Below are 22906 nucleotides of genomic sequence, written 5' to 3' on the forward strand. Positions count from 1 at the left end.
CAAGCTTTTCAGATGAAAAGATAAACTCGCTTCTGGATGGAGTGAACAATATACCACAACGAGCACAAACGATTAGAGGCCATTTAGGCATAAATCTGTGGGACTGCAATTCTTTGTCGCTTTTTGAGGAGGTGTGGGCTCCTAGAATATAATTAAAGGAATATTAGCTCACTATATCCACTCCGGCCCCTTCTCTTTTAGGAAAGTAATAAATAAGAATGTGCACCGACCACTTAGTACGCGCATAAAACGTTAGTTTATCTGGCAAAAACTAGCGCGCCCAAAGATGGTGCATGCATTTTTTTTCATCGTCATTTCCTGCCAAATTATGGTTCGCTTTTCGAATGCGTTGTATCGGCACCCGATATAAATTCTTAGTTGAGATTAACATCGGCTTCTTGTCCCTTTTCTTTCCTCCTCCCTTGTTTACTATTCAGAACCAAGCTGTTTCTGAATATAGTATTTAACCCACACTAAGCACCATTTTCAGTCGCCGATATGTTCGGTGCTATCAGGCTAGCTTAAACATTCTTGCGTTGCAGAGAGGACTGACGGAATTCTTATTGATCTTGTGCGTTTTGCAATTTTAGTAAATAGATAGACCCGTCGTGGCGCTCCAGTGGTTGCAGCGCTCGGCTAATGTGCCAAGGATGCGGGATCCAAACTCGGGCCGCGGGTGCCGCTTTCCAATGGAGATGAAAAGCCACGCAGGCGCCCGTGTACTGTGCGATGTCAGTGCACGTTAAAAATATCAGTGGTCGAAATTTCTGGTATCCGTCACTGCAGCATCTCTCATAGCCTGAGTCGCTTTGGGACGTTAAACACCATATGCCAAACCAATTTTAGTAAACGGCTTTTCATAGTCCGCCTAGTGACAAAGTGAGCCGCTGGATAGTGGCGGGTATAAAATTTGTTAAGTTATATGTGAGGTTTGCTTCGGGGAGAACATCTTAGCGGACACAGCTTTTCGCTAGTTCTATCACCTATATTGCTTGATTCTCAAGAAAAAAACAGGGGTGAGGCACACTGACAATGGCGCCGAAACATCCTCTCTTGACAGGGAATAATGGCGCGTATGCCGCCGCTGGTGGTCACGCATACCATGCTTTCTATGCCAGAGACAGAGCTGAAACAAGCACCAGTGATTATTTATCACGATCTCCTCAACTGCCGGTCATTTAGGCGGGTGTACCAATAGGCGCAGAAGAACAAAATTGTAGACACCCAACTCGGAAGATTGCAAATCACCGCATTCTGTAACCAACACCTATATTCTTAGCTTCGGGACATTTAAACCGCATCAGTTGTTAGTGCGCTCCTGTCCGTGAAGTTCTCTTCTGTGTCTTGGTTTTTATGTGCGGCGTTTTAACATGACTACGACATAATTGAAAGCTTCCTGGCATAGGTGAAGATTGGCAGCAGCAGGGACAGTCACATTCAGTTTAAGCAAAATAATAATGAAATGATTTGCTCTACATTCTGTCCGCAGAAATTTGGTGCCCGGAAGAGAGGCTTGTGCAGTTCACCGAGAGAGGAGGCATCGTGATGGTGGGCGAGGCGGCTGTTGTCGGACGCCAACGCGGTGGAACAACGGTCCGTTACATCTGTCCTCCGAACACTGACTTGGTCGGCTCCGACATTAGCACCTGCCAAGAAAGCGGAGATTGGCTCTACGAGCCCCCGACGTGCAAACGTAAGTAGAGCATAAAATAGCGGCCCAGCCTTTAGGAGAGTATACCCCCTTAAGCATGTGTAGTATAACGCTTTGTGAATTCCCATTACAAAATCTGTATTACCATAAAAAAAGTGTAACCTTGATGTCTAAGTTGAGTTTGTATATTTGACATGTTATAATGTCATAATTATTTCTTTCTTCTTGATTCCTTTCATCAATTGGATTCCGAAAAGACAGCTATATAGTATATTTAGGGTAACTGCCTGGATTAATCATCGCATCTTCCCCCTCAAACCCACTACGATGCGATGGCGAGAGACCCATCCGTGCCGGTCATTAATCGCTGTTTTTGATTTTTGCCTCTTTGGAACACTGTCGTTTTGTCTCGTTGGGATTAAAACGATACTTGTACGAATATCGCAGCGCTTTCTGTGAATGCGCTGTCTTAGATTACAGACGCTTAACCCCAACCCGGTAGAGTGTGACCAACAGGCCTATCGCAAACGTCGGCGAAAGGTGTGGTGTCATAGGGGCTAAATACTGGCGGCGTTTAAGCAGTCTAGCCTTCAAGCCGTTCTTCATTACTAATGCGGAAGCATTACTAGGCCCATTACGCGAAAGTCCAGCTGATGTTGTTGTAGACACTCGATGCTAACGTTAAAAATGGCTGTAAGTATGACGGCCTGAAAAAAGAAGTAATATAATAAAACTAATTTGTCTTCTTTGAGGCTGAAACTGTGGCCCCTGCACATCTGGCGCACAAGATACGCATAGGCCGGGAAGGGTTATTGGGCGTATTACAGAAGGGGACCTATAGGGATGCGTTGTGGTGCGTATAACTTTGGCGTGTGTATTGGAAGCCTACTGATGTTCAGTAATAGTATTTGTCAAATATAACCCAGAAGCAAAGTGTCTGAGCCTACGCATTGATTGATGAGCACAGGTATAGGCACCGTGCGGAAACCCAGGGGGCAGAACTCGCGGCGAACAAACAGCGCCACAAGTGGGTTCCGGGGGATTTTCGTAGCTGCCAGCGCTGCCGCCTGGGCAGGGCGCGCTCTTGAAAGAGGCGGCCATGGGAACGTAATGGTGGTTTGTGCAGCGAAATGGCACCGATTTCGGCCAGGTTGGGTTATTTAGGGAAGCGTAAAAACTGCTGGAGCCGCACGACACAAGACGAAGAGACACTTACGAGCCCTGGCTGCCTGTCGGGCGTTATGCCTAGGCTGAAACCACGAGAAATGGAAGACGACAGAAAGAGAAGCGCGCGGAGTTGGAAAAGGCCGAGCGAAAAACAAGGGGAGGGGGGGGGGGGGGGTGCAAAAACATGGTAAATTTTTGAAAATTACAAAAAAAGCGTGGCGACTACCCCTTCTCCCACGTGTGGTACAGCTTCACACAAAGCCAGTGTCGATCGCTCGAGAGACTAGAAAAGGAAAAAAAAAAAAGAAAGCTGGGGGGAATTGAGGGGTGGAGAAGGATGGAAAGAGTATGGAAGAAGAATAGGAATGAATGTAGCTAGAGCCGAAGAGGAAACAAATCCTGAAGAAAAAAAAAATAAACAACGCGAAAAGCCTTTTCAGAACGATTATCGAGGCCCGACAATGCCGCAGGCACCTGTATTACGCAGAATACTTTTAAAAAGCTTTAGCTGTATTTTGGTTAGACGGTTGGCACTTCTCGGCGATAAAGGAAAAGATGGCAGATTCACACTGAACGCTCTGTCCACGCGGTGCTCTCGCGCCAGGTCACTAGATATAGCGACACGGCTATGAGAATCGACAACTCCATTACAGCACGGCACTACAAGCGATATACGGTTTCTAATACACATGCATGTTTTCCTCTCTTTCAGGCATGTAGGGATGTAGCATGGCCACTTTTCTCTTTCGTTGAAAGAATGCCCTGCCTCAAATCCCGTCTTGAATGCTATTTTTTTTTGTAACAATACTTATTGACTCTTCAACCGTACCTTCAATTCCTCTGCCGCAAAATTAAGTTAGGAAAGGGGAGGTAGCAGGGTGCCGCCAGCCGCTCTACCGCTTGTTTGAGCAGGATGGCGTGTAATGAATGCAATATCTGTTCAGAGCGTCGATGAATGTGTAAAAAAAAGAAAGCAACATTTACCAATGTTACTACTCTCGATTGAGCAGTATGGAATGAGAAACACTTCATCAATCGAGGTTCAACAGCCCAGTAGACATCAAAATGTCATTAAAACAACTAAATGAATAAAGTGTATGGAATGGCAGACAGAGGTTTTATGAACCATCAACAAAGGAGGGAAAAGCGTACAGCTGAGGCTTCGACGTGAGAAAGAAATGTTTTTTTTTTATACATTTTCATTTGGTTTGCATTACCAAAGTAATGAAAAACGGGAGAGAACAGGCAAAAGGTGTATCGACACGTGATGAAGGGCCACCCACCCCGTAAGACGAATGTTTGCAGAAATTAACCTAAAAAAAATAACATAGAGACATACAACAAAAACTACCCACAGAAATTTGTAATAGAAAACAAGTTATGCGACAGCATATTGTTGGGAGACAGATTAAAGAGGACGTAATATCACATTAAGCCGAGGAAAAAATAGTATGTGTACAGAAGGAATGCCTATTGGCTCCATGAAGATAGTGCAGACGCCTATTAATTGTCCAATTTCTTTTTCTTTTTTGACGAGTTGAGAAAGACTGCTAACGCAGCTTAAGGTAATGTGTCCTCTTTTGGGAAAAACGCTTCGAGGAAAATCTGGACCCGGCAAATGCGGGTATGACTGCCAGCTCACTGCTCGTTGAACAACAGTGATCTAAACTTAGCGTCGCTTCGTAAAGCTTACTTGGCGATGTGAAAAATTATTTTATCAGGCCAGTGAAAATGCAACTCAGCAGCTCTGCGACTGCAACTTAGCAATTCATTTGTGACCATGGAATGCCGCGAACAGAAATAACGAACTGCGAATGGAACCCACGCACAGCAGATCCGCCGCGCATCCGCGGCGCGGCCGGGCGCACCCCCCCCCCCCCCCCCCCCAATACAAAAATCTCCTTCCCGCCTCAAGAGGCGCTGGAATCGCGGCTCGAGTTACTTCTGCATGGTGCCCATGCATGCACTGAAGCCCTACGTGTAATAAAGGCAGATGAAACCTCGAATGCACTTCGACTACGCCTTGCTACCAGACCGTGGAAAGTCTGAAATTTTCGCCGCCTTGGGCGACACGGTCCGCATATCGCTGGTGAAGTGTGCAACAAGCTCGTATGCATATTATAAGGAAGAACCTTAATGAATTTGTAAACACCTGAAGCGGAATGGCGGCCGCATAAAGAGCGATGTTTAGCATTTCCATAAATCTCAAGTGTATCTACCAAAATTTATTAGTGTCAGCGATCTGCAGCTAATTAAATGGTCAAGAAGGAAAAGGATATACGCTTAATTGATGCACTGCGCATATTCCGTCTTGGCCCATTTCATCTTAATTTTATCTGCTTTACCACTCACATTTTGTAACATTTCTGCTTATTTTTGGTGGTCAGAGGGAATGGGGGTGAGGAAGTGTGGAGTCGAGTGAGATGTGAAACTGTATCACCCCTGCTGCTTTAGTTCTCAAGCGTCAGGCAAGCTACGTTCTTTGGCGCAGTTGTGGGATGCGGTGTCCTGCAAGGCATCGCTAACGGCAGTGTACTGCATTCCGGAAAGAAATTTGGCTCGGTGGCTGCCTTCTCGTGTGATCGCGGTTTCAAGCTGGTTGGCGACAAGAGACGCTCATGCGGCGCCGACGGCCGGTGGACCGGAGAATCTCCGCACTGTGAAGGTGGGTGGGCGATCTCATCCTTGCACAAGTATGTGAGGCTCCCATTCCTAGACTTGCCAGACCGTTGTAAATAGCCAAATTATCAGTAAAATTACATGTCTCACGGTAAATAACGCAATCGTAAGCAAAAAAGCCTACATCTAAATGTGAGATTTGGGCAAGACTATATATATATATATATATATATATATAGGGCCTTGCAGAACTATCAAGGTGAAGAGGCCCGTTACGGTATGCGAATGATAGGCAACATTCGGCTGGGCTATAAGGCAGGCATAGAATATTGCTTTCCTCTTTTTTTTTTTTTTAATTTGGGATGTTTCATTTTTGAGCAGGAAGATAACTCAATACAAAGTACAAGAGCCTTCAGCGCAGTGCTTAAGTTGTCCTATCTGTATCTGCAGCGACTTAAAGAAATGGCGGGCATCAACAGAAACCGCGTAACATTTGAGCCCGACTTACAACGCCGGAAGCGGCTTCCAGCCGCTCCCGTGCACGCTTCACGCAGCCTTGAAACCGCGGCATAAAGGACCAGTTATGCTTTAAGCATAAGCAATCTGTTTTATTAAGGTATGCTGCATGCGGCAACTATGAGGGCACACAACAATTTGAGCGTCATTGGAGTGAAGCGAATTGACGTTGGAGGATATTATCACCATTTCTTTGTCATCGTCATTCAGTCACGAACCTCTGCATGGTGGCATTACTAAATTTAGAGACCCTTTCACCTTATACCCGCTTGTTTTTTTTTATTTTTTTTTTTTTTCATTTAGCGGTTACGGCTTGATCTGCCTCTTCTTATATCCGCGGCTCTTAAACCAATGCTAAGTGGAAAAAATAGGAAAATGCAGTAGAAGTAGTGGCTGCTAAGCCCTTTCGAACATGACTGCTCTGAACGCGATTCACGGCTGCGTGAACGGCATTCCCGAACGGCGATGCCGAAGCCCAACGGCGAAGCTTTTCACTTACCGAAATCGCTGCAATCATTTATCACAAACGACGAAGATTTTGGTTCAGAAAAACGATGATCAGAAACGACGATGGCTTTGAGTCCCAAAGTGACTCAAAGCCTGAGTCACTTTGGGATGTTAAATACAATAAACCAAACCAACTTCAGTAAATTCCTTTTCATAGACTTCATAGTGCCAGGTTAAGTCGAAGGATAGTGGTGGGTATTTCTCAAGTTATATGTGTGAGGTTTGCTTCGGAATCTTTTAGCGGACACAACTTATCGCAAGTTCTATCACCTCTATTGCTTCATTCCCCAGAGAAGACAGGGATGGGGTAGATAGTCAATGGCGCCGAAACATACCCTCGTGGCATGGAATAATGGCGCATATGCCGCCGCTGGTTGTCCCGCATACCAAGCTTTCCAGCCAGAGACAGAGCTGAAACAAGTACCATTGATTTTTATCACGACCTTCTCCATAACTGCCGGTCACTTAGATGGGTTTACTACTAGGCGCAAGGGCACAAAAATGTAGACACTACACTCAGAAGATTGGAAACCACCGAATTCTAAAACCAATACTTACATTCTTAGCTTCGGGATCTTCCACCCTACAAACTAAACCAAACTTTCCAAGGTGTTCCTTCAAGGTTGTGAGTGTCGTCAGCAGAGACTCGGCATAAAGCATATCATAGGAGCCATGTCAGCCCAAGCCTAACATAATTCCATTCTATGCTTGATGTATATGTAGTGGGACTACATGTTGGCCAGCTCTAACCTTTACTTGGTGCACATGCCCACCTCCCACCTCCCCCGACGGATTGAGCTCATCTGGGTGCCTGCGCACTCGGGAAATCCCGGCAACGAGGCTGCCGACTCCTTAGCCCGAGGGTCTAGAAACCGGGCACAGGCGGACCTCATGGGGGATTTCTCGAAGGATCGTATGCACTCGTTTGCTGAGTTCACCGCAAACTCCCGCGCTGAGCGCCTCATCTATCCGTCACCCCACCCATCCCTCACTATCAGAGAGCAGTCAATCTGGCGTCGTCTGCAGACACGAACTCTACCGACACCAGCTCTACTTTCGAAATTTCAGCCGGTATCCCCCATATGCACTTTGTGCTCCCACCCCAAGGCCACTCTTACCCACATTCTTTTATCCTGCCCTGCGTCTCCTCCCCCCGCCGGGCCGGTGCCTCTCCGAACCTGGGAGGACTGGGAGACCTCACTGCGATCAGCGGACCCGGCCAGGCAGAAGATCGTCGTCAGCCGGGCCGCATACGTCATGGATAAACATAATATGAACGTTTAGATCGTGAGTGGGGTCGTGCGGAGACCCAGGAGGCCTGCGTGCCTCGAATTCTTCTGCGAATAAAGTTTTTTCCTCCTCCTCCTTCCACCACACGATAGGGCTGGTGTCGAGTGTCCGAAAAGCAGCGGAGCCTAATGGCGTCTTGGAAAAGGGACCCTAACTTTATTTTGGAAATGCTGTATCCATTCATTCTCACGATTATGAGAAGAACATCTTAGATCTGAAACCATTTTTGCTGTATTTTTCCCTGCACAAAACACGATGAAACGCAGGAGGAAAATGTGTGCGCACATTCTTAGACAATGCATACGGCACATTATACGTCGCGCATCTTTGCGCAGGTCTGAGCATGATATCGTTTTTATGCGTTATTATTTTTTTGCGAGTTGAATATGAACTCGCGTCTAGCCTGGTGCCTTATTTCTCACCCATGCTACGTTCTCTGCCGCAGTCGTGAAGTGTGGGCGCCTGGAAGGAATAGCAAACGGCGTCGTGGTAGTTCCAGGACATGTGTTCGGCTCCACGGCCGACTACTCGTGCAACCCCGGTTTCAAGCTTGTCGGCGACAATAGCCGCACCTGCGACGCCGACGGCCGATGGACCAGCGAGCGTCCGCACTGCGAAGGTTGGTGTGGCATGTTTATCCGTGCTGAATCACGAGACCTCTGTTCCAATTTCTGGCAGCATGTCTCTGGAGAAAGAAGTTGAATATATGTTCTTTTGAAGCATATAGTACACAATACGTTCAGTTTTACCACACTCACAGGGTGTGCTTTCTGCACCTGCATAGGATGGTCGATATTCTACAGTAACAGCGCTCTAATCATTAGTAATATTGTTACGTGCTTTGTACGCACGGGGGGTTTATTTACAGGGATCGGCCCAAACAGGACTGCGGCGAAGCGTACAAACGGTCCTCTGCCCTTGCTCTTCTTTCTTCTTCACCGATCTACCCGACCGTTCTTCTTCATCTTCCGTCGACGTTCTACGAAGACGCGTGACATTTCCCTCCTCGCAGACGAAGCCCGTCGGGCGGGTTACAGAAAACCTCTGGAATGAAATCGCTTGAGGCGGGCTACATGCACAACCTGAGACTGCCGTGACCGTCGACCATTCGCCGTTATGCGTACTATGACGTAATGTAGGTCACTGATGCGTTCGAACACAACAAACGGTCCGGTGTAGTGTGACAGCTGTTTTTGACAAACACCACGCTTACGGAGAGGTGTCCACAACCACACATAGTCACCAGGAGCATAAGAAACTTATTGGCGTCGGGCATCGTAGCGGTTCTTAGAACGTTCTTGTGAAGATAAAATTCGAACTCTGGCCAGCTGGCGGGCTTCTTCAGCTCTGCAGAGTGTGGTAGCAAGAGAAGGTTCGTCATGAATGAAAAATGGCAGTATGGTGTCGAGGGCACAGCGAGGCGTGCGAGCATAGAGAAGGTAGAAGGGACTGTAGCCTGTTGTCTCATGTTGCGCTGTGTTATATGCATGAGTAATGAACGGTAGAACGCCATCTCAGTCCTTATGGTCTGCAGCGACGTACATAGCCAACATGGTGGTAAGCGTCCTATTAGTTCGTTCTACCACACCGTTCGTTTGGGGATGATATGGCGTGGAGGGCGAAAACTGCAGCCGCTGAGGCGAAGAAGTTCTTCGACAATGTCCGCTGTGAATTGGCGTCCACGGTCACTGATGATGACTGCAGGAGGGCCATGCAGAAGAATGACGAGTCAAAGTAAGAAATTTGATACTGCAGACGCAGTAGCGGATGGTATCGCGGCTGTCTCACAGTAGCGAGTTAAATAATCAACGCACACAAGAATCCATCAGTTTCCTTTAGAGGACCGTGGGAAAGGTCCAAGAAGGTCAATGCCAACTTGCTCAAACGGGGCTGTTGGAGGTGTGACTGGCTGCAGTTTTCCATGTGGGCTTGAAGTCGACAGCTTAAAGCGCTGGCATTGCACACAGTTGGCTACATATCGCTTGATCGTTGAACGCATCTTCGGCCAGTAAAATCGCTGCTGTGTGCGGTGGAGTGTTCGGGCCACTCCCAGGTGACCAAACGTGCCGTCATCATGCATCATTTCTAGAACTGTGATACGTAGGCTTTCCGGAGCAACAAGAAGCATGCGTGCTCCCCCAGAGGCTAAATTTTTCTTGTAAAGCACTCCTTCGCGAATGCTAAATGTGTTCTTCATAGGATCGTTGGCGGAATCAAACAGAGAAGTTAATGTTTTGTCTTTGCGTTGCTCGGTTCGGAAAACTCGGAGATCGGGGACGGTTTGTGAAATTGGAGCCAAATATTCATCGAAATTGTCTGAGTCGTTATCAGTCGTTTGAAGCAGCAAACACGAAAGACAATCAGCATCTGAGTGTTTATGGCCGCTTTTATGCACCACAGTAAAATTAAACTCTTGTAGGCGTAAAGCCCATCAAGCGAGCCGCCCACAGGGGTCACGAAGACTCACGAGCCAGCAAAGGGAATGGTGGTCAGTCACAATCGTGAAAGCATTCCCGTACAGATAGGAACGAAAGCGCTGTACAGCGAAAACAATGGCGAGACATTCTTGCTCCGTAGCCGTGTAATTTCTTTTACATTTTCTCAACGAGCGGCTGGCATACGCTATCACGTGCTGATCGCGTCCATGGCGTTGTATAAGTACAGCGCCGATACATACCATTTGCGTCAGTGTGTACTTCAATTGGAGCTGATGGGCAGAAGTGGCGGAGGATTGGGCCCGAGGTCAAAAGAAACTTCAGATGACGGAAAGCCGAGTCATATTCGCTGTTCCAATTGAATGGTGCATTTTTATGCAGTAGACACGTAAGTGGGTAAACGATATCTGCAAACCTTGGTATAAAACGTCGAAAGTACGAGCATAGCCCCAAAAAGCTCAGCAGCTCTTTTACTGATTTGGGCACGGTAAAACTTTTGACAGCTTCAATTTTCTTCAGATCTGGTCGAACACCTTCTTTGTCAACTAAGTGACCGAGGACAATTGTTTCACGGTCGCCAAAATGACATTTCTTTGCATTCAGTACAAGACCAGCTCATTCTATGTAATTAAGTACGATATCCAGACGGCTGTTGTGCTCACTAAAGGTTTTGCCAAAAATTACAACGTCGTCCAAATAACATAAACAAATTTGCCACTTTAGTCCACGGAGAATTGTATCCATGAACCGCTCGAATGTGGAAGGTGCATTACATAATCCAAAAGGCATAACGTTAAATTCATAAAGTCCGTCTGGTGTTACGAATGCCGTTTTTTCTTTATCTGCAATGTGCATGGGGATTTGCCAGTAACCGGATCTCAAGTCAATAGAAGAAAAGTATGAAGCTGAGTGCAGACAGTCAATTGCGTCATCTATACGTGGAAGCGGGTAGACATCTTTCTTCGTGACTGCATTTAAACCGCGGTAGTCAACACAAAACCTCCATGTGCCATCTTTCTTTCTAACAAGGATAACTGGAGCTGCCCAAGGACTACAGGACTCTCGAATAATGCCGCGCTTTAGCATGTCTTGAACTTGCTCATCTATTACCTTACGTTCAGTTGCTGAGACTCGATAGGGCTTCTGACGTATTGGAGGTGCGGACCCAGTGTTGATCGTGTGATGAATACGACTGGTAGACAGTGGCATTGAGTCATCCTTGGCAAAGTCGGACACTGTCATGTGTTTGAGTAGTAGTTCCCCTAGAATACGACGCTCAGTTGTAGAAAGAGACTTACTAATCATACCCGTAACTTTGGTCTCCATGCCTGGTCGCACCTGCTGTTCAGTGACAGAGCTGTTTAACGCCGCGACGGAACCGGATATGCCTTCCTCGAAACGGGCGAGTTTTAGGCCCCGAGGCAACACAGTTGGCTCTTCGGAGTGGTTCACTGTTCACAGCTCAGTGCGGCCTCTAGTCACGGGAATGACGCAACGAGGCACAAGGATACTCTTCTTAGAGCAGGTGAATCTCGTAGGTTCTACTATAGCCTCAAAAGATTCGCACTGGTTGCGAATAGAGAAAACCCACACGAATGCTGCAGATAACTCTGGCAGAATTGTGTCTTCTTCCACAGCAAATACTCCAAATTCAGGTGTCGAGTCATCCACAAGAACCGAAAGTAGTGAAGATTCAAAGCAATCTCTCCCGTACCACAGTCTAAAGTTGCACCACACTCTTGCAGAAAATCAATCCCAAGAATCACATCATGCGTTGACCGAGGCAGTACTGCAAATTCTACTCTAAACTTGAGGCTGCCAATAACAACATCCGAAGTACACACACCAAGAGGAACTAAAGGTTCACCGCCGACACCACGGAATAACACTGCACGGTCACCACTGATGGATGGATGGACTAAACTTATGTCCAACAGATAAGGTGATCTACCCACCCCCCGACACGCAGGTCAAGGGGCGGGTGCCGCCGCCTCAGAGGCAGGCCGGGAGGTCTTGGGTCCCAGCAGCCTCTTCAGCCAGTTGGACGAGTAGGAGCTGGAGCTCAGGGTCCGAGCTGCGCAGCAGGGTCTCCCAGGTGTCTCTACAGCCTATATTGTTCGTCCTCCTGGGAGAATACGGGCATTCCCATATTATGTGGTCGAGGGTCCCTCTCGCCCCACAAAGATTGCACTTGTCACTCCTAGCCTCAGGGAACATGTGGTTCGCCATAACCGGGTGCGGATATGTATAAGTTTGCAGTCGCCTCCACGCCACTGCTTGTCTGCTGTTTAATTTCGGGTCTGGTGGGGGTACCAGTCTACGATCCAATCTGTAGTGCTGCGTGATCTCCCCATATTTTAGCAAGCGCTCTCCGCTTCCTCGGTCATCAAGTGGCCCTGTAGCGGCTCGGCGGTAGAGATCTCGAGCCAGCTTGTGGGCCGCCTCGTTGCCGGGGACGGCTTCGTGCGCAGGAGTCCAAATTATTTGAATTTTCCTATCCAACTTTTTCTGGCCTAGGATTCTGGCTGCTAAGGGCGAGATCCTGCCCTTGCTAAAATTTTGTATGGCAGTTTTGCTGTCACTGATGACAAACTTCGCTTCCGTTCCGACGCAAGCTAACGCGATCGCAGTTTCCTCGGCTATTTCTATGCTCCGCCCGCGCAAAGTGGCAGCTGTCACGGGATTGCTCCGGCCGCTGACGACCGTTGCTACCGTGAAACTGCCCACCTCCCGCCGCGTCTAAATAGGCCACTTCATGTTCCGAAATTTCGCCGAATCTAATTTCTAATGCTTCGGCTCGTTTTTTTCCTCCTGTCTTTGTTATATTCCGGGTGCATGTTTTTTGGCAGCGGGGGAATCACCAAATTTTGTCTGACTTCTCTAGCTACCTCCACCTTGACCGTGGGACCCCTATCTGGATTTATTCCAACTTTCGTCAAAATGACTCTTCCTGTCTTCGTGGTGCTAAGTCTCTCAATTTGAGAGGTTCGCGCCGCTTCCGCAAGTTCTGCCCATGTGTTGTGTACCCCTAGAGCCATCAATCTCTCTGTGGATGTGCATATGGGCAGTCCCAGCGCTCTTTTTACGCATTTTCTCATTAGTGACTCAATTTTTTCTTTTTCCACCACTTTCAAATCTAGATACGGCGTTGCGTAGCTCACTCGGCTGAAGATGTAGGCCTGTATCAGTTTCATCAAATTTTTTTCCTTTAACCCTCGGCCTCTGTTGGCCATCCGCCTAATTAGGCTCAGGGTCTGCATCGCGTGATTCTCCAGCCTCTTGATGGTCTCGCCATTATGTCCGTGTGACTGGAGAATCAAGCCCAAGATTCTGATTTGCTCGACTATTGGTACCTCGTTACCCGCCACTTTAATTTTGATCTCCGACGGTGCCTTGCACCTTAAGTGCTTCGGATTGTATATAAACAATTCTGATTTCTGCGGCGAGCACGCTAGGCCTCTCTCTGCCGCGTAATCGACTATAATGTCGGTGGCGGCTTGGAGCAGGTTTTTGACGCACGAATCACTTCCCCGGTTGACCCAAAGGGTGATATCATCCGCATATATACTAAATTTTAATCCTTCGAGCTTTGCCAATTGCTCGGGGAGTTCCCTTATAGCCACGTTGAAGAGTAGGGGGGACAGCACTGATCCCTGGGGCGTACCCTTACTCCCTAGCTCTATTGCGGGGGATTCCAGCGTCTGGAACTTCATGCAGGCCGTTCTACCCGTCAGAAAGTCCCTGATGTACCGATATGTCCTGGTACCTACATTAATCTTGTTCAGCCCTTCCAGGACCGCCTCATGTTTTACGTTGTCGAAAGCCTTCGTGAGGTCGAGCCCCAAAATTGCTTTCGCATCTTTAGACTTTGAGTCTATTATGTCATGTTTGATTTGGAGCATGACGTCCTGCGTACACAAGTGAGGACGGAACCCGACCATCTCATGTGGCCACAGATCACCCTGCTCCATGAAACTCATCAGTCTGGTCTGGACGACGTGCTCCATCAATTTCCCCACGCATGAGGTTAAGGAAATTGGTCGTAAATTTGCTAGTTGAGGAGGCTTCCCTGGTTTCGGTATTAAAATAATGCTTGCCGTCTTCCACTGTTGTGGGAGCTCGCCTTTTTCCCAGTATTCCTGCATATACTCCGTTAGATACCTAATGGAGTCATCATCTAGGTTCCTGAGCATTTTGTTCGTTACTCCGTCAGGGCCTGGAGCCGACTTCGTTTTAAGTCTTACAATCTCCGCCCTCACTTCCGCTTCTGTGATGGGAGCGTCCAGCGCCTCATTAGGCGCTCCACCATAGTCAGGAAGTGGGGTTCGTGAAGTTTCCCCCTCATACATCTCAATTAATTTGTTCATGAAATCATCATCGTTCCCTTCGAAAGCGTGCCTCACTTTTGCCAATCTTATACCAGATTGCGTCTTCGAGTTGTCTGGGTCCAACAAGTGCCGGAGGAAGCTCCACGTCTTGGAGAGGTTCATGCTCCGCTCAATTTCGTCACACTTGTTGTCCCAATTTTGTTCGCATAATTTGAAAGTATAGTCTTCGATTTCCTTATTATGTAGCGCAATCCTTCTTCTGAGGTTGCGGTTCCATTTCTGCTTTTTGAGACGACGCTCCATGCTCTGCTTAGCTTCCCACATATGCAGAAGACGGCTGTCCGCAATCTCCGGGGCGTTATCACCTTCGAGCAATTTTGTTGCCTCTCTAACGTCCGATTTGAGCGCCGTCGCCCATTCCTCGATGCTTCTGATGGGCTCTAGTTCCTGAGCCCTCCTGATATCTCTAAATTCATCCTACTCAACGACGGCTGGCGCGCGAGCCCGGCGTGTTTTAACGCCTTTCCTCAGTGTGGAGACAATTATGTAGTGGTCGCTGCCAAAATTTTGATCCGAATTATGCCATTCTAGACCTTTTACGTTTTTCGAGAATGTTAGGTCTGGGGATGTATCCTTACTGACGCTATTGCCCACCCTCGTTGGGCTCTCGGGGTCCGTGTGCAAAGTGAGCCATAGGTCATGCGTATCCTCCCACAGCTGTCTACCTTTTGGGCACGGGTGCGGGTACCCCCATTCCTGGTGATGTGCATTAAAGTCCCCCACTATCAACAGTGGCTGGTTGTTTGAAATTTTGAGGGCCTTGCGAAGCAGAGCTCTGAACCTCACCTTCCTTTGCCTGGGTGAGCTGCATAAATTTAGAATGAATAGACTAGGCTCTTTCTGTTTTCCGGTTAAAACTTCTACAAACACGTTCTCGATCTCTCTCGACTCTAGATCGTGTTCAATGGCTGCAATGTTTCTTTTCACGAGTGTTGTGACCGAGGATTTCTCTCCCCTGCCACTATGAAATGCCTGATATCCCGAAAATTTTGCGGGCCCCTCGGTTTCTTGGAGAGCAATTGCCAATGGAGTCTCATCTAATAGCAAAAGGTACTGTTGCAGAATCGGCCGCTTGCGCCGGAAGCCGCGACAGTTCCACTGCCAGATCTGATTTTCATTTGCGCGCCTGGCCATTTTGCAGTTGCGAGACCACCTGTTCTATATTTTGTTGCCACCCGTTTATGGCGGCCATCTCATTCCTTAACCTTTGGCATTCCTCGGCCTGTTTCCGAACTGCCCCGAGGACAGCTTGAATTTGGATGTTGATATGATTCATAAATTCACTCATCTTGGCATCTAACCTTTCCAAATTTTCCATCCTTTTCTCCATAGCCTGAATAGGGTCGGTGTCTTGAATTTTGCGTTTCACCGGTGGTGGGAGGGACGGCTCTGTGACCATCTTATCCTGTCCCTGCGGCTGTTGACGTACCGCTTGGGAGGTCGTTTGTCTAATGGGTTGTTGCGGAGGAGGTGTTGCCTGCCTCCGTGATTTCTTTAAGTTTTGGATCTCGGACCGCTGCGATTCGACTATCCCCGTTAAGTTTTCGATCATTTGCTTTAATTTCTCAATTTCCTCGTTTACCCCTGTGATTATTTTCCTGGGAGACCTTGCCCGCAAAACTCACACCCTTACGTTCCTTGCTCCTACCTCGTCTCCATGCGTTGGCAGTATCCCTTGAGCTTGAGCGTCCCCTGGACTGGCTCCTGGCACCAAAATCGGAGCGGTCTCTGGGCGGCGGCGGTGGTCTGCCTTGTTTCGTTTCCAGAATCGGGAAGGAGTCCTCGCGGAATTCGAAGTCTTCTTTTACTTTCGGTTCGCTTTTCCGACTCTGATGTCCCCCACCAGTCGTCGCTGCATGTTCCATCTTCTCCCAATGTCGCTTCTTCACTTCGTAGGGAGTGCGGAAAAGTTCTCGACACTTGGGGTCTCCTAGTGCATGGCCTTTGCCGCAGAGCTGGCATGTTGGTTCACATTTGTGTTCTCTTGACGGGTTCTCGAGGCCGCAGCCACGGCACTTGACGTTCGTCGGATCCGGGCACACGTCCTCGCGATGACCGAGTCGGCCACAGGCGACGCATACTTCGTATTTTTTGCGGTACAGCTGGCACCTGTGCGGCGTCCCGTTGAGATAAATCCATCTTGGCACTTCTTTCTCCTTGAAGAAAATGAAGATCGACTTGGAATCTTTGCCCAGCCTGCGAACGCCTCGAATCTCGGGGTTGTCCTTGCGATCTAGGCGGTATAGAATTTCTTCGACAGAATATCCGAGCGGAACCCTGTGGATGACTCCTTTGCCGCAATGCTCGGGGGTGGCCACGTAGGTAGAAGTGTCCACTTTTTCACCGTCGAACATGAGGGGTTTCACGCTCACGCACTTCAGCTTCCTCTCCGCACTTGTAGTGATGACCAGAACGGAGTGCTGCTTCATATTTGGAATTATTATATCTTCCTTCTCTTCGCGTGGATTGATCCCCGCCGACATTTTGATGATGTCAGTGAGATGTGCTGTTCCATATTTGGTAAGCCTGAGTAGGCCTCCACGAGGTCGGAGAACAATTTTCTCGGCGCCATCTGGAATGCGCGTCTGCTGACGCTCGATCGACTTGGCCGCCATTTTCCTGCGTGCTTGCTTTTCCTGGGCTCGCTGTTTCGCAGTTTTCTGCCCGCTCTTCTCTAGCGGCACGTACCTTCCTCCTTCGCTCGTGAACCATTGTCCTGGTTCCGAAAATTCCTCCGGTGTAATCGGGGTTCCTTCCACAATATCCATGATTCACAGCTTTCGCATGACCACGAGCGGCAAACGATCCCCCGGTAGGGACGCCGTGGGCCCGGTCGGCCATTTTAGGCTCAGCGCCGTTAAGCTCAACTCAGCTACGTGCTGCGTCGAACAAACAAAGTCAAAAAATGGCAAAATAAAGTCCCACTTGCCGAAAGAATGGTATCCTCGTGGTCCTTTTCCCTTCTGCCGTAGATTGAGCACAAAAGCCAAGAAATCAAGATCGACAGGCTGCCGAAAAAGCCAAAATTCGCGGAGCCCATGTGAAGCGCGTCCGCCCGCTTCGGCTCTCCACAACTACTCCGGTCACCACTGAACATTATTTTTCTACCTAAACGGTTCTTAAAACTCAAACTCATAACAGATACTGTAGCACCAGTGTCCACAAGAGCCATTGTTTTCACACCGTCAACAAACATTTCCAATTTGTTCTTTAATATAAACACGGGTAGAGGTATGGACGTCATCGACTCGCCGGCGGCCTCACCTCCATCGGCCGCGCCTCCTAGTTTCCCTGAGGCGTACGGGAAGAACGACGTCGAGGGGAAGGTGACCTTCGCGGGCGCTGGGATGGCGGCGTCACACTACGATCAGATGCAGGAGATGCATTCCGCAAATATGTCGAATGGTGTGAGTCCCCAGTAGGCATAGTCGGGGATCGCTGTTGTTCGGTGTGCAGCCGTCCGTGAATGTTCGCGTGGGGTTGGTAATCTTGGACAGTTGAAAAACGGCGGCGGCAGTATCTAGCGATATGCCCCGCAATGCCACACCTGTAGCACACAGGTTGAGGGCGCCAGCGATCAGCATAAGAGTCCTCACTAACAAAGTCACGACGTTGGTGGTAGCGAGGCTCTCGCTGCTGACGAACCACATTTTCAGAGTAGGCGGGCCTCTTTTCCATCGGCTGGTGGTCATAACGTTGAGTACAGCTGCGTTGATCGTCCATATGCGAAGCGCCGCTAGGTTGAACCCACGGAGTGGAGAGGGCGGCAACATTTGCCTGCGGTGCACAACTCTGCCGCACATATTCTTCACTACAGATGGCGTCCCTAGATCTTGACAATTCCTCGCGTTCAATCTCTCGTATCATATCAGCCATGGAAACTGAAGGACAGGCTTCAACACTGGCTACAGAGGTGACATTGGCCAGTCTTCCGAATTTAGGTGTAATTCGTCGCAGCTGGAGAGCCTCAAATGTTCTACAATGCTTTATAACATCAGTGGTAGTCCTCAGGTTCTCTTTGCTAATAAGAAAATTATAAACGTCTTCCGCTATTGCGTTTCAGGAGCTGACCAACTTTGTCTTCTTCAAGCATAGTGGGATTGACGAGCTTGCATAGCTTTAAGATGGCTTCGATATACGCAGTACAAGTTTCTCCGGATACTTGCGCCCGGTGAATCAAAGTTTCTTCAGCGCGCTTCTTCTTTGCAGGTTCATCCCCAAATTTTTTTCTTGATTTCGCTTGTAAAGATAGCCCATGTACTTAATGAATCGATTTTGACCCGAAGTTCGAGAACTGTTCCAGAAACTTAATTTCTACGGGGCTTATTTGAGCTCTGGATATAAATATCATGCTTCAAGATTTTGTTTCACTATGAATGGAGCAGGAAACAGTTCGAATTTTCATTGTGTGCAGTAAAGGAACAGTATCGATCTTTAAAATAACAAGCTAGTAAATGTGAATGAAAGACTTCTGTCAGAAGCACTAACATGACAGTCTCCTTTTTGTAATACCGTTTCCGCAACGAAAAAGTAAACTTGATGAAATGTACGATATTATGAATTTATTCTTCGTCACGTTTGTCTAAATTATTCCAGAGTCCTCCTCTCTGGCTTCCCTTATGCTCTAAGCATCGCTGTGTGAGATTTAATTCAACAGCTTCCAACTTACATTATTAAATTTGGGATAAGTAGCAATGTTCTAGATGCAGCTAAGGACTCAAAACAACCACCAATACAGTGTTGTCATTTCCCGTGCTGCCAATAAAGAATTTCGGAAGCAAATTTCAAGTCACTCCCGCCTGAAAACTTTAAAATTTGATGTAGCAGATACGCTTTCGGGGTTCCTTGGCGACGGCGCTTATGATCCCGCCATTATTGTCGCTTTTGGTCGCGTATCTTTCCCTGATCTCTTCATATTCTAAGAAGTGGATCGTAAAGCTGTTCTGGAGAAGGAAGAAATAAAACCAGAATCGCAACAGTCGAAGCTATGAGAATCAAGGTGACAAAGGAAACATTGAAAAGTGAATTGGGGTAATCTTGATTCGTAGATATATCAAATCTGGCTCAGTTTTTTTTTATTCATCATAGGGGTTGCGCACAGCTTTTTCAGGAATTAGAGAGCGACTTTCGCTGTTACAATTTTGCAAAACAAAACAATTCGTGGACTGGCTCCGCTATTACAATATATTTTCACTTAATTTTGATGTTTTTGAATTTGCCTGATTTCTTTAAAAAAAATGAATAAGAACTTTTCGTTGCCAGAAACAGAAGCTGCTAACAAAAGGTCAACGTTCTGAGCTACTAGGCCAAACTGGCTATAGATTGTTCTATAAAACGATTTACTACGTGTAACTGTACCTACAAGCTTTCGCGACACACTAGGTTTAACCGAAACTAAACCAAGGGAATTTTTTCTTAAGAATTGCAGCGTGCATAACCACTCCGTTAGCACTCAGTTCGGCCGAATGTCCCCTCTCTTCCTCCATCAGGCATGCTGTGCTTCGCCTCTTTACAGGCGCCACCGGCCGGAGGCGATGGGGTACATCGAAACTGTTTCGCGTATATTTCTTAAGCAGTAGAAAGCTTGCCTCGCAGGCGTCAAGCGATGCTGAGAGATTTGGTCCCCTAGTGAGAGTTGTTTACAACTACTTTCGTACGACAGAAAAAGAAAAGAAAGTCACGATGGCGTTATATATTTTAACTGAGTTACAGCCTACCAAACATTTATGTTGTTGGTTGATATCTTCCACTTTTCGGTCATTTTCATCACACTTGCGGCATTAAGCTCCATACAGTTTCTTTTTGTTGTTGTTGTTGTTGTTGTTGTTGTTGTTGTTGTTGTTGTTGTTGTTATTGTCAATAAAGCGATTGCGTGTTCAGATTCCGGCTTGCACAGGCCAGAGCACGCGTTCTTTCGCTTTTGCACGGATTTGCGCAAGGGTGAGTTTGGTAGGGGGCCGTGGGTGACCTTATACATAGTTCAAATACAAATTTGGTATTACAACTGCTTTAGGAATTATAGTTGAAACAGATATATTTATCCAGTGGTTTTCATATTCAGGCCTTAACAAAGCGTATTAGAAAAGCCCAGGAGGCTTAAATAACAGCCCACATTAGTTTCGTTGAAAGGTTGCCTCTTAAAGCACTCTTTCCTATAGAAAATCGAAATTGGCTTAGAGCAGAATTCAAAGCTTCCGAGGAGAACCGAAGATTGGCAGCATCGCGGATCTTCCCATTCAGTTTAAGCAATATAATATTCTAATGATCTGGTCTACATTCGGCGCGCAGAAATTCGGTGCCCGGGAGAGATGATTGTGAAGTTCTACGAGATAGGAGGCATCGTGATGGTGAACGAGGAACCTGTCTTCGGGCCCCAACGCAATGGCACAACGGTGCGTTACATTTGCCCTCCGAACAACGACCTGGTCGGCTCCGACATTAGCATCTGCCAAGAAAACGGAGTTTGGCTCTTCGAGCCCCCGACCTGCAAACGTAAGTAGAGCATGTAATAGCGGTGTAGCCTTTAGGAGACTACCTCTGTAAGCATGTGTAGTATAACGCTTTCTGAATTGCGCATTTTGACATTGGTGTCTAAGCAGAATTTGTGTATTCGACACATTGTATATTGCCCATAATTGTTATTTTCTTCTTCTAAATTTTTTTTCCTCGACTCCGAAAAAAACAGCTATATCGTATACCTAAGGCAACTGCCTATATCATGGAGATTCCCTCTGGTACCCGCTACGATGCGATGGCAAGTGACCAACTCGGGCCGGTCATTAATCGCAGTTTTTCAATTTTGCCGCTTTGGAATGTGGAATTAAAATTATTCTTGGACGAATATTGCACCGCCTTCTGCAAATGAGCTGCCTTAGATTACAGATGCTGAACGCCAATTCGGTAGAGTGTTATCAACAGGTCTATCGGAAACATCGGCGAAAGGTGTGGTGCCATAGGGCTAAAACTGTGGAGGAAACAAAATCCAACTTACCGCACAAGCCCGCACTGCCTGTATTAGCATGGTTATACGCAGCGAATATTTTGATGCCTTCCTGCTGATTTGCTTCAGGTAGTCATCGTGGTTGTGTGGGCGCACCATAACGCAGCGCTGCTAATTCAAAAAATTCTAGGTCATAAAAGTGAAGGGGGGGGGGGGGGGGGGGGTTAACGTTTGAATGAGTAATAGTGGTGATAGCGCGCACGTTATACTGATTTATTATTTTGTGCCAACATTTGACTACCATTCTCTGGGCACTGTTGCATGTGGTACATCCGGTCGGGCTGATGACAGCATTGTGTTCGCATGTCCCTGTTCTTTTCTTCATTCTTCTCGGTGTTGCATCGAAGCGGGCTCTAAATATATTGGCTATGCCAGTCCTAGGTATTAGCTTGTGAGCGTCAGAGTGACTTAAAGATGACATGGGCACCAGAGTTGAATATAAACCTTGTCTGAGAAGAGAAACTGCCCTCATTGCTTGATTCCTCAAATGCATAGCCATTTTTATTTCTTAATTCTCGCGGTGTTTAAGGGGACCAGGCTTAGCTTTTCTCCATTACTAATGCAGAAGCATTACTATTCTCATTACGCGAAAGACCACTTGGTTATGTTGACATTTGATGCTAACATTAAAAATGGCGGCAAATGAGACGGCCGGAGATTAGAATTAATAGAATAAAATAAATTTGTCGGCTTCGAGGTTGGAACCCTGGCCCTCTGTGTGCCAGGCGCGCACGATACGCATATGCCAGGAAGGGTTATTGGTTCAAGCGGGTTATAAGAAGGGGATCTAAGGACGCGTTGTGGTGCTTATAACTTCTACGTGTGTCGTGGAATGCGTACTGATGTTACAGTAGTAATATTTGTCAAATATAACCCAGAAGCGAAGTGGCGGCGCCTGCTCATTGATTGATGACCACAGGTTTGGAAGCACTGAAGCACGGCATGAAGTAAAGAGAGATGAAACCTCGAATGCATTTAGACTACGCATTGCTACTAAGCCGTGCATAGTCGGAATCTTCAATTGATCCCTTTTTGGCGACATGATCCGCATATCGCAAGTGCGGTGTGCAACAAACACGTAGACACGTGATAAGGAAGAACTTTAATGAATTTATAAACAATTGCAGCGGAATAGCGCAGCATAAAAAGCCATGCTTCTGCATTTCCACAAGTGAGCAGTCTCAAGTGTGTCTACCATTTTTTTTTTTTTTTTTGTGAAAACGGTCTTAGCGAAACTCCTTATAAGAAGGGTATGCGCTTAAATGATGCGATGCGCATAATTCCTCTTGGTCATTTTATCTTATTTGTATGTGCTGTACCATTTCATATTTTG

General features: G+C 47.3%; 1 protein-coding gene across 1 annotated transcript; it reads left to right on the forward strand.

The window, feature by feature from the left end:
• Nucleotides 1-1545: 1545 nt before the first annotated feature.
• On the forward strand, nt 1546-21073 carry LOC146202794 (E-selectin-like). The gene is made up of 4 exons (XM_084602067.1): nt 1546-1693; nt 5310-5483; nt 8196-8369; nt 20862-21073. The coding sequence occupies exons 1-4, from the start codon at nt 1546-1548 to the stop codon at nt 21071-21073; spliced, it is 708 nt and encodes a 235-aa protein (XP_084458193.1).
• The last annotated feature ends 1833 nt before the right edge of the window (nt 21074-22906 follow it).

The sequence above is a fragment of the Amblyomma maculatum genome, chromosome 1 (assembly GCF_055883805.1).
Source record: "Amblyomma maculatum isolate TAMU_Amacu chromosome 1, ASM5588380v1, whole genome shotgun sequence".
In the NCBI taxonomy this organism is placed as follows: domain Eukaryota; kingdom Metazoa; phylum Arthropoda; class Arachnida; order Ixodida; family Ixodidae; genus Amblyomma; species Amblyomma maculatum.

What these genes read in the sequence shown, in the direction of transcription:
- LOC146202794 (XM_084602067.1), top strand. Translation starts at nt 1,546, where the DNA reads ATGGTGGGCGAGGCGGCTGTTGTCGGACGCCAACGCGGTGGAACAACG. An exon ending in AGAATCTCCGCACTGTGAAG is followed by an intron (nt 5,484 to 8,195) that starts GTGGGTGGGCGA and finishes TCTCTGCCGCAG; the next exon opens with TCGTGAAGTGTGGGCGCCTG. An exon ending in CGAGCGTCCGCACTGCGAAG is followed by an intron (nt 8,370 to 20,861) that starts GTTGGTGTGGCA and finishes TTCGGCGCGCAG; the next exon opens with AAATTCGGTGCCCGGGAGAG.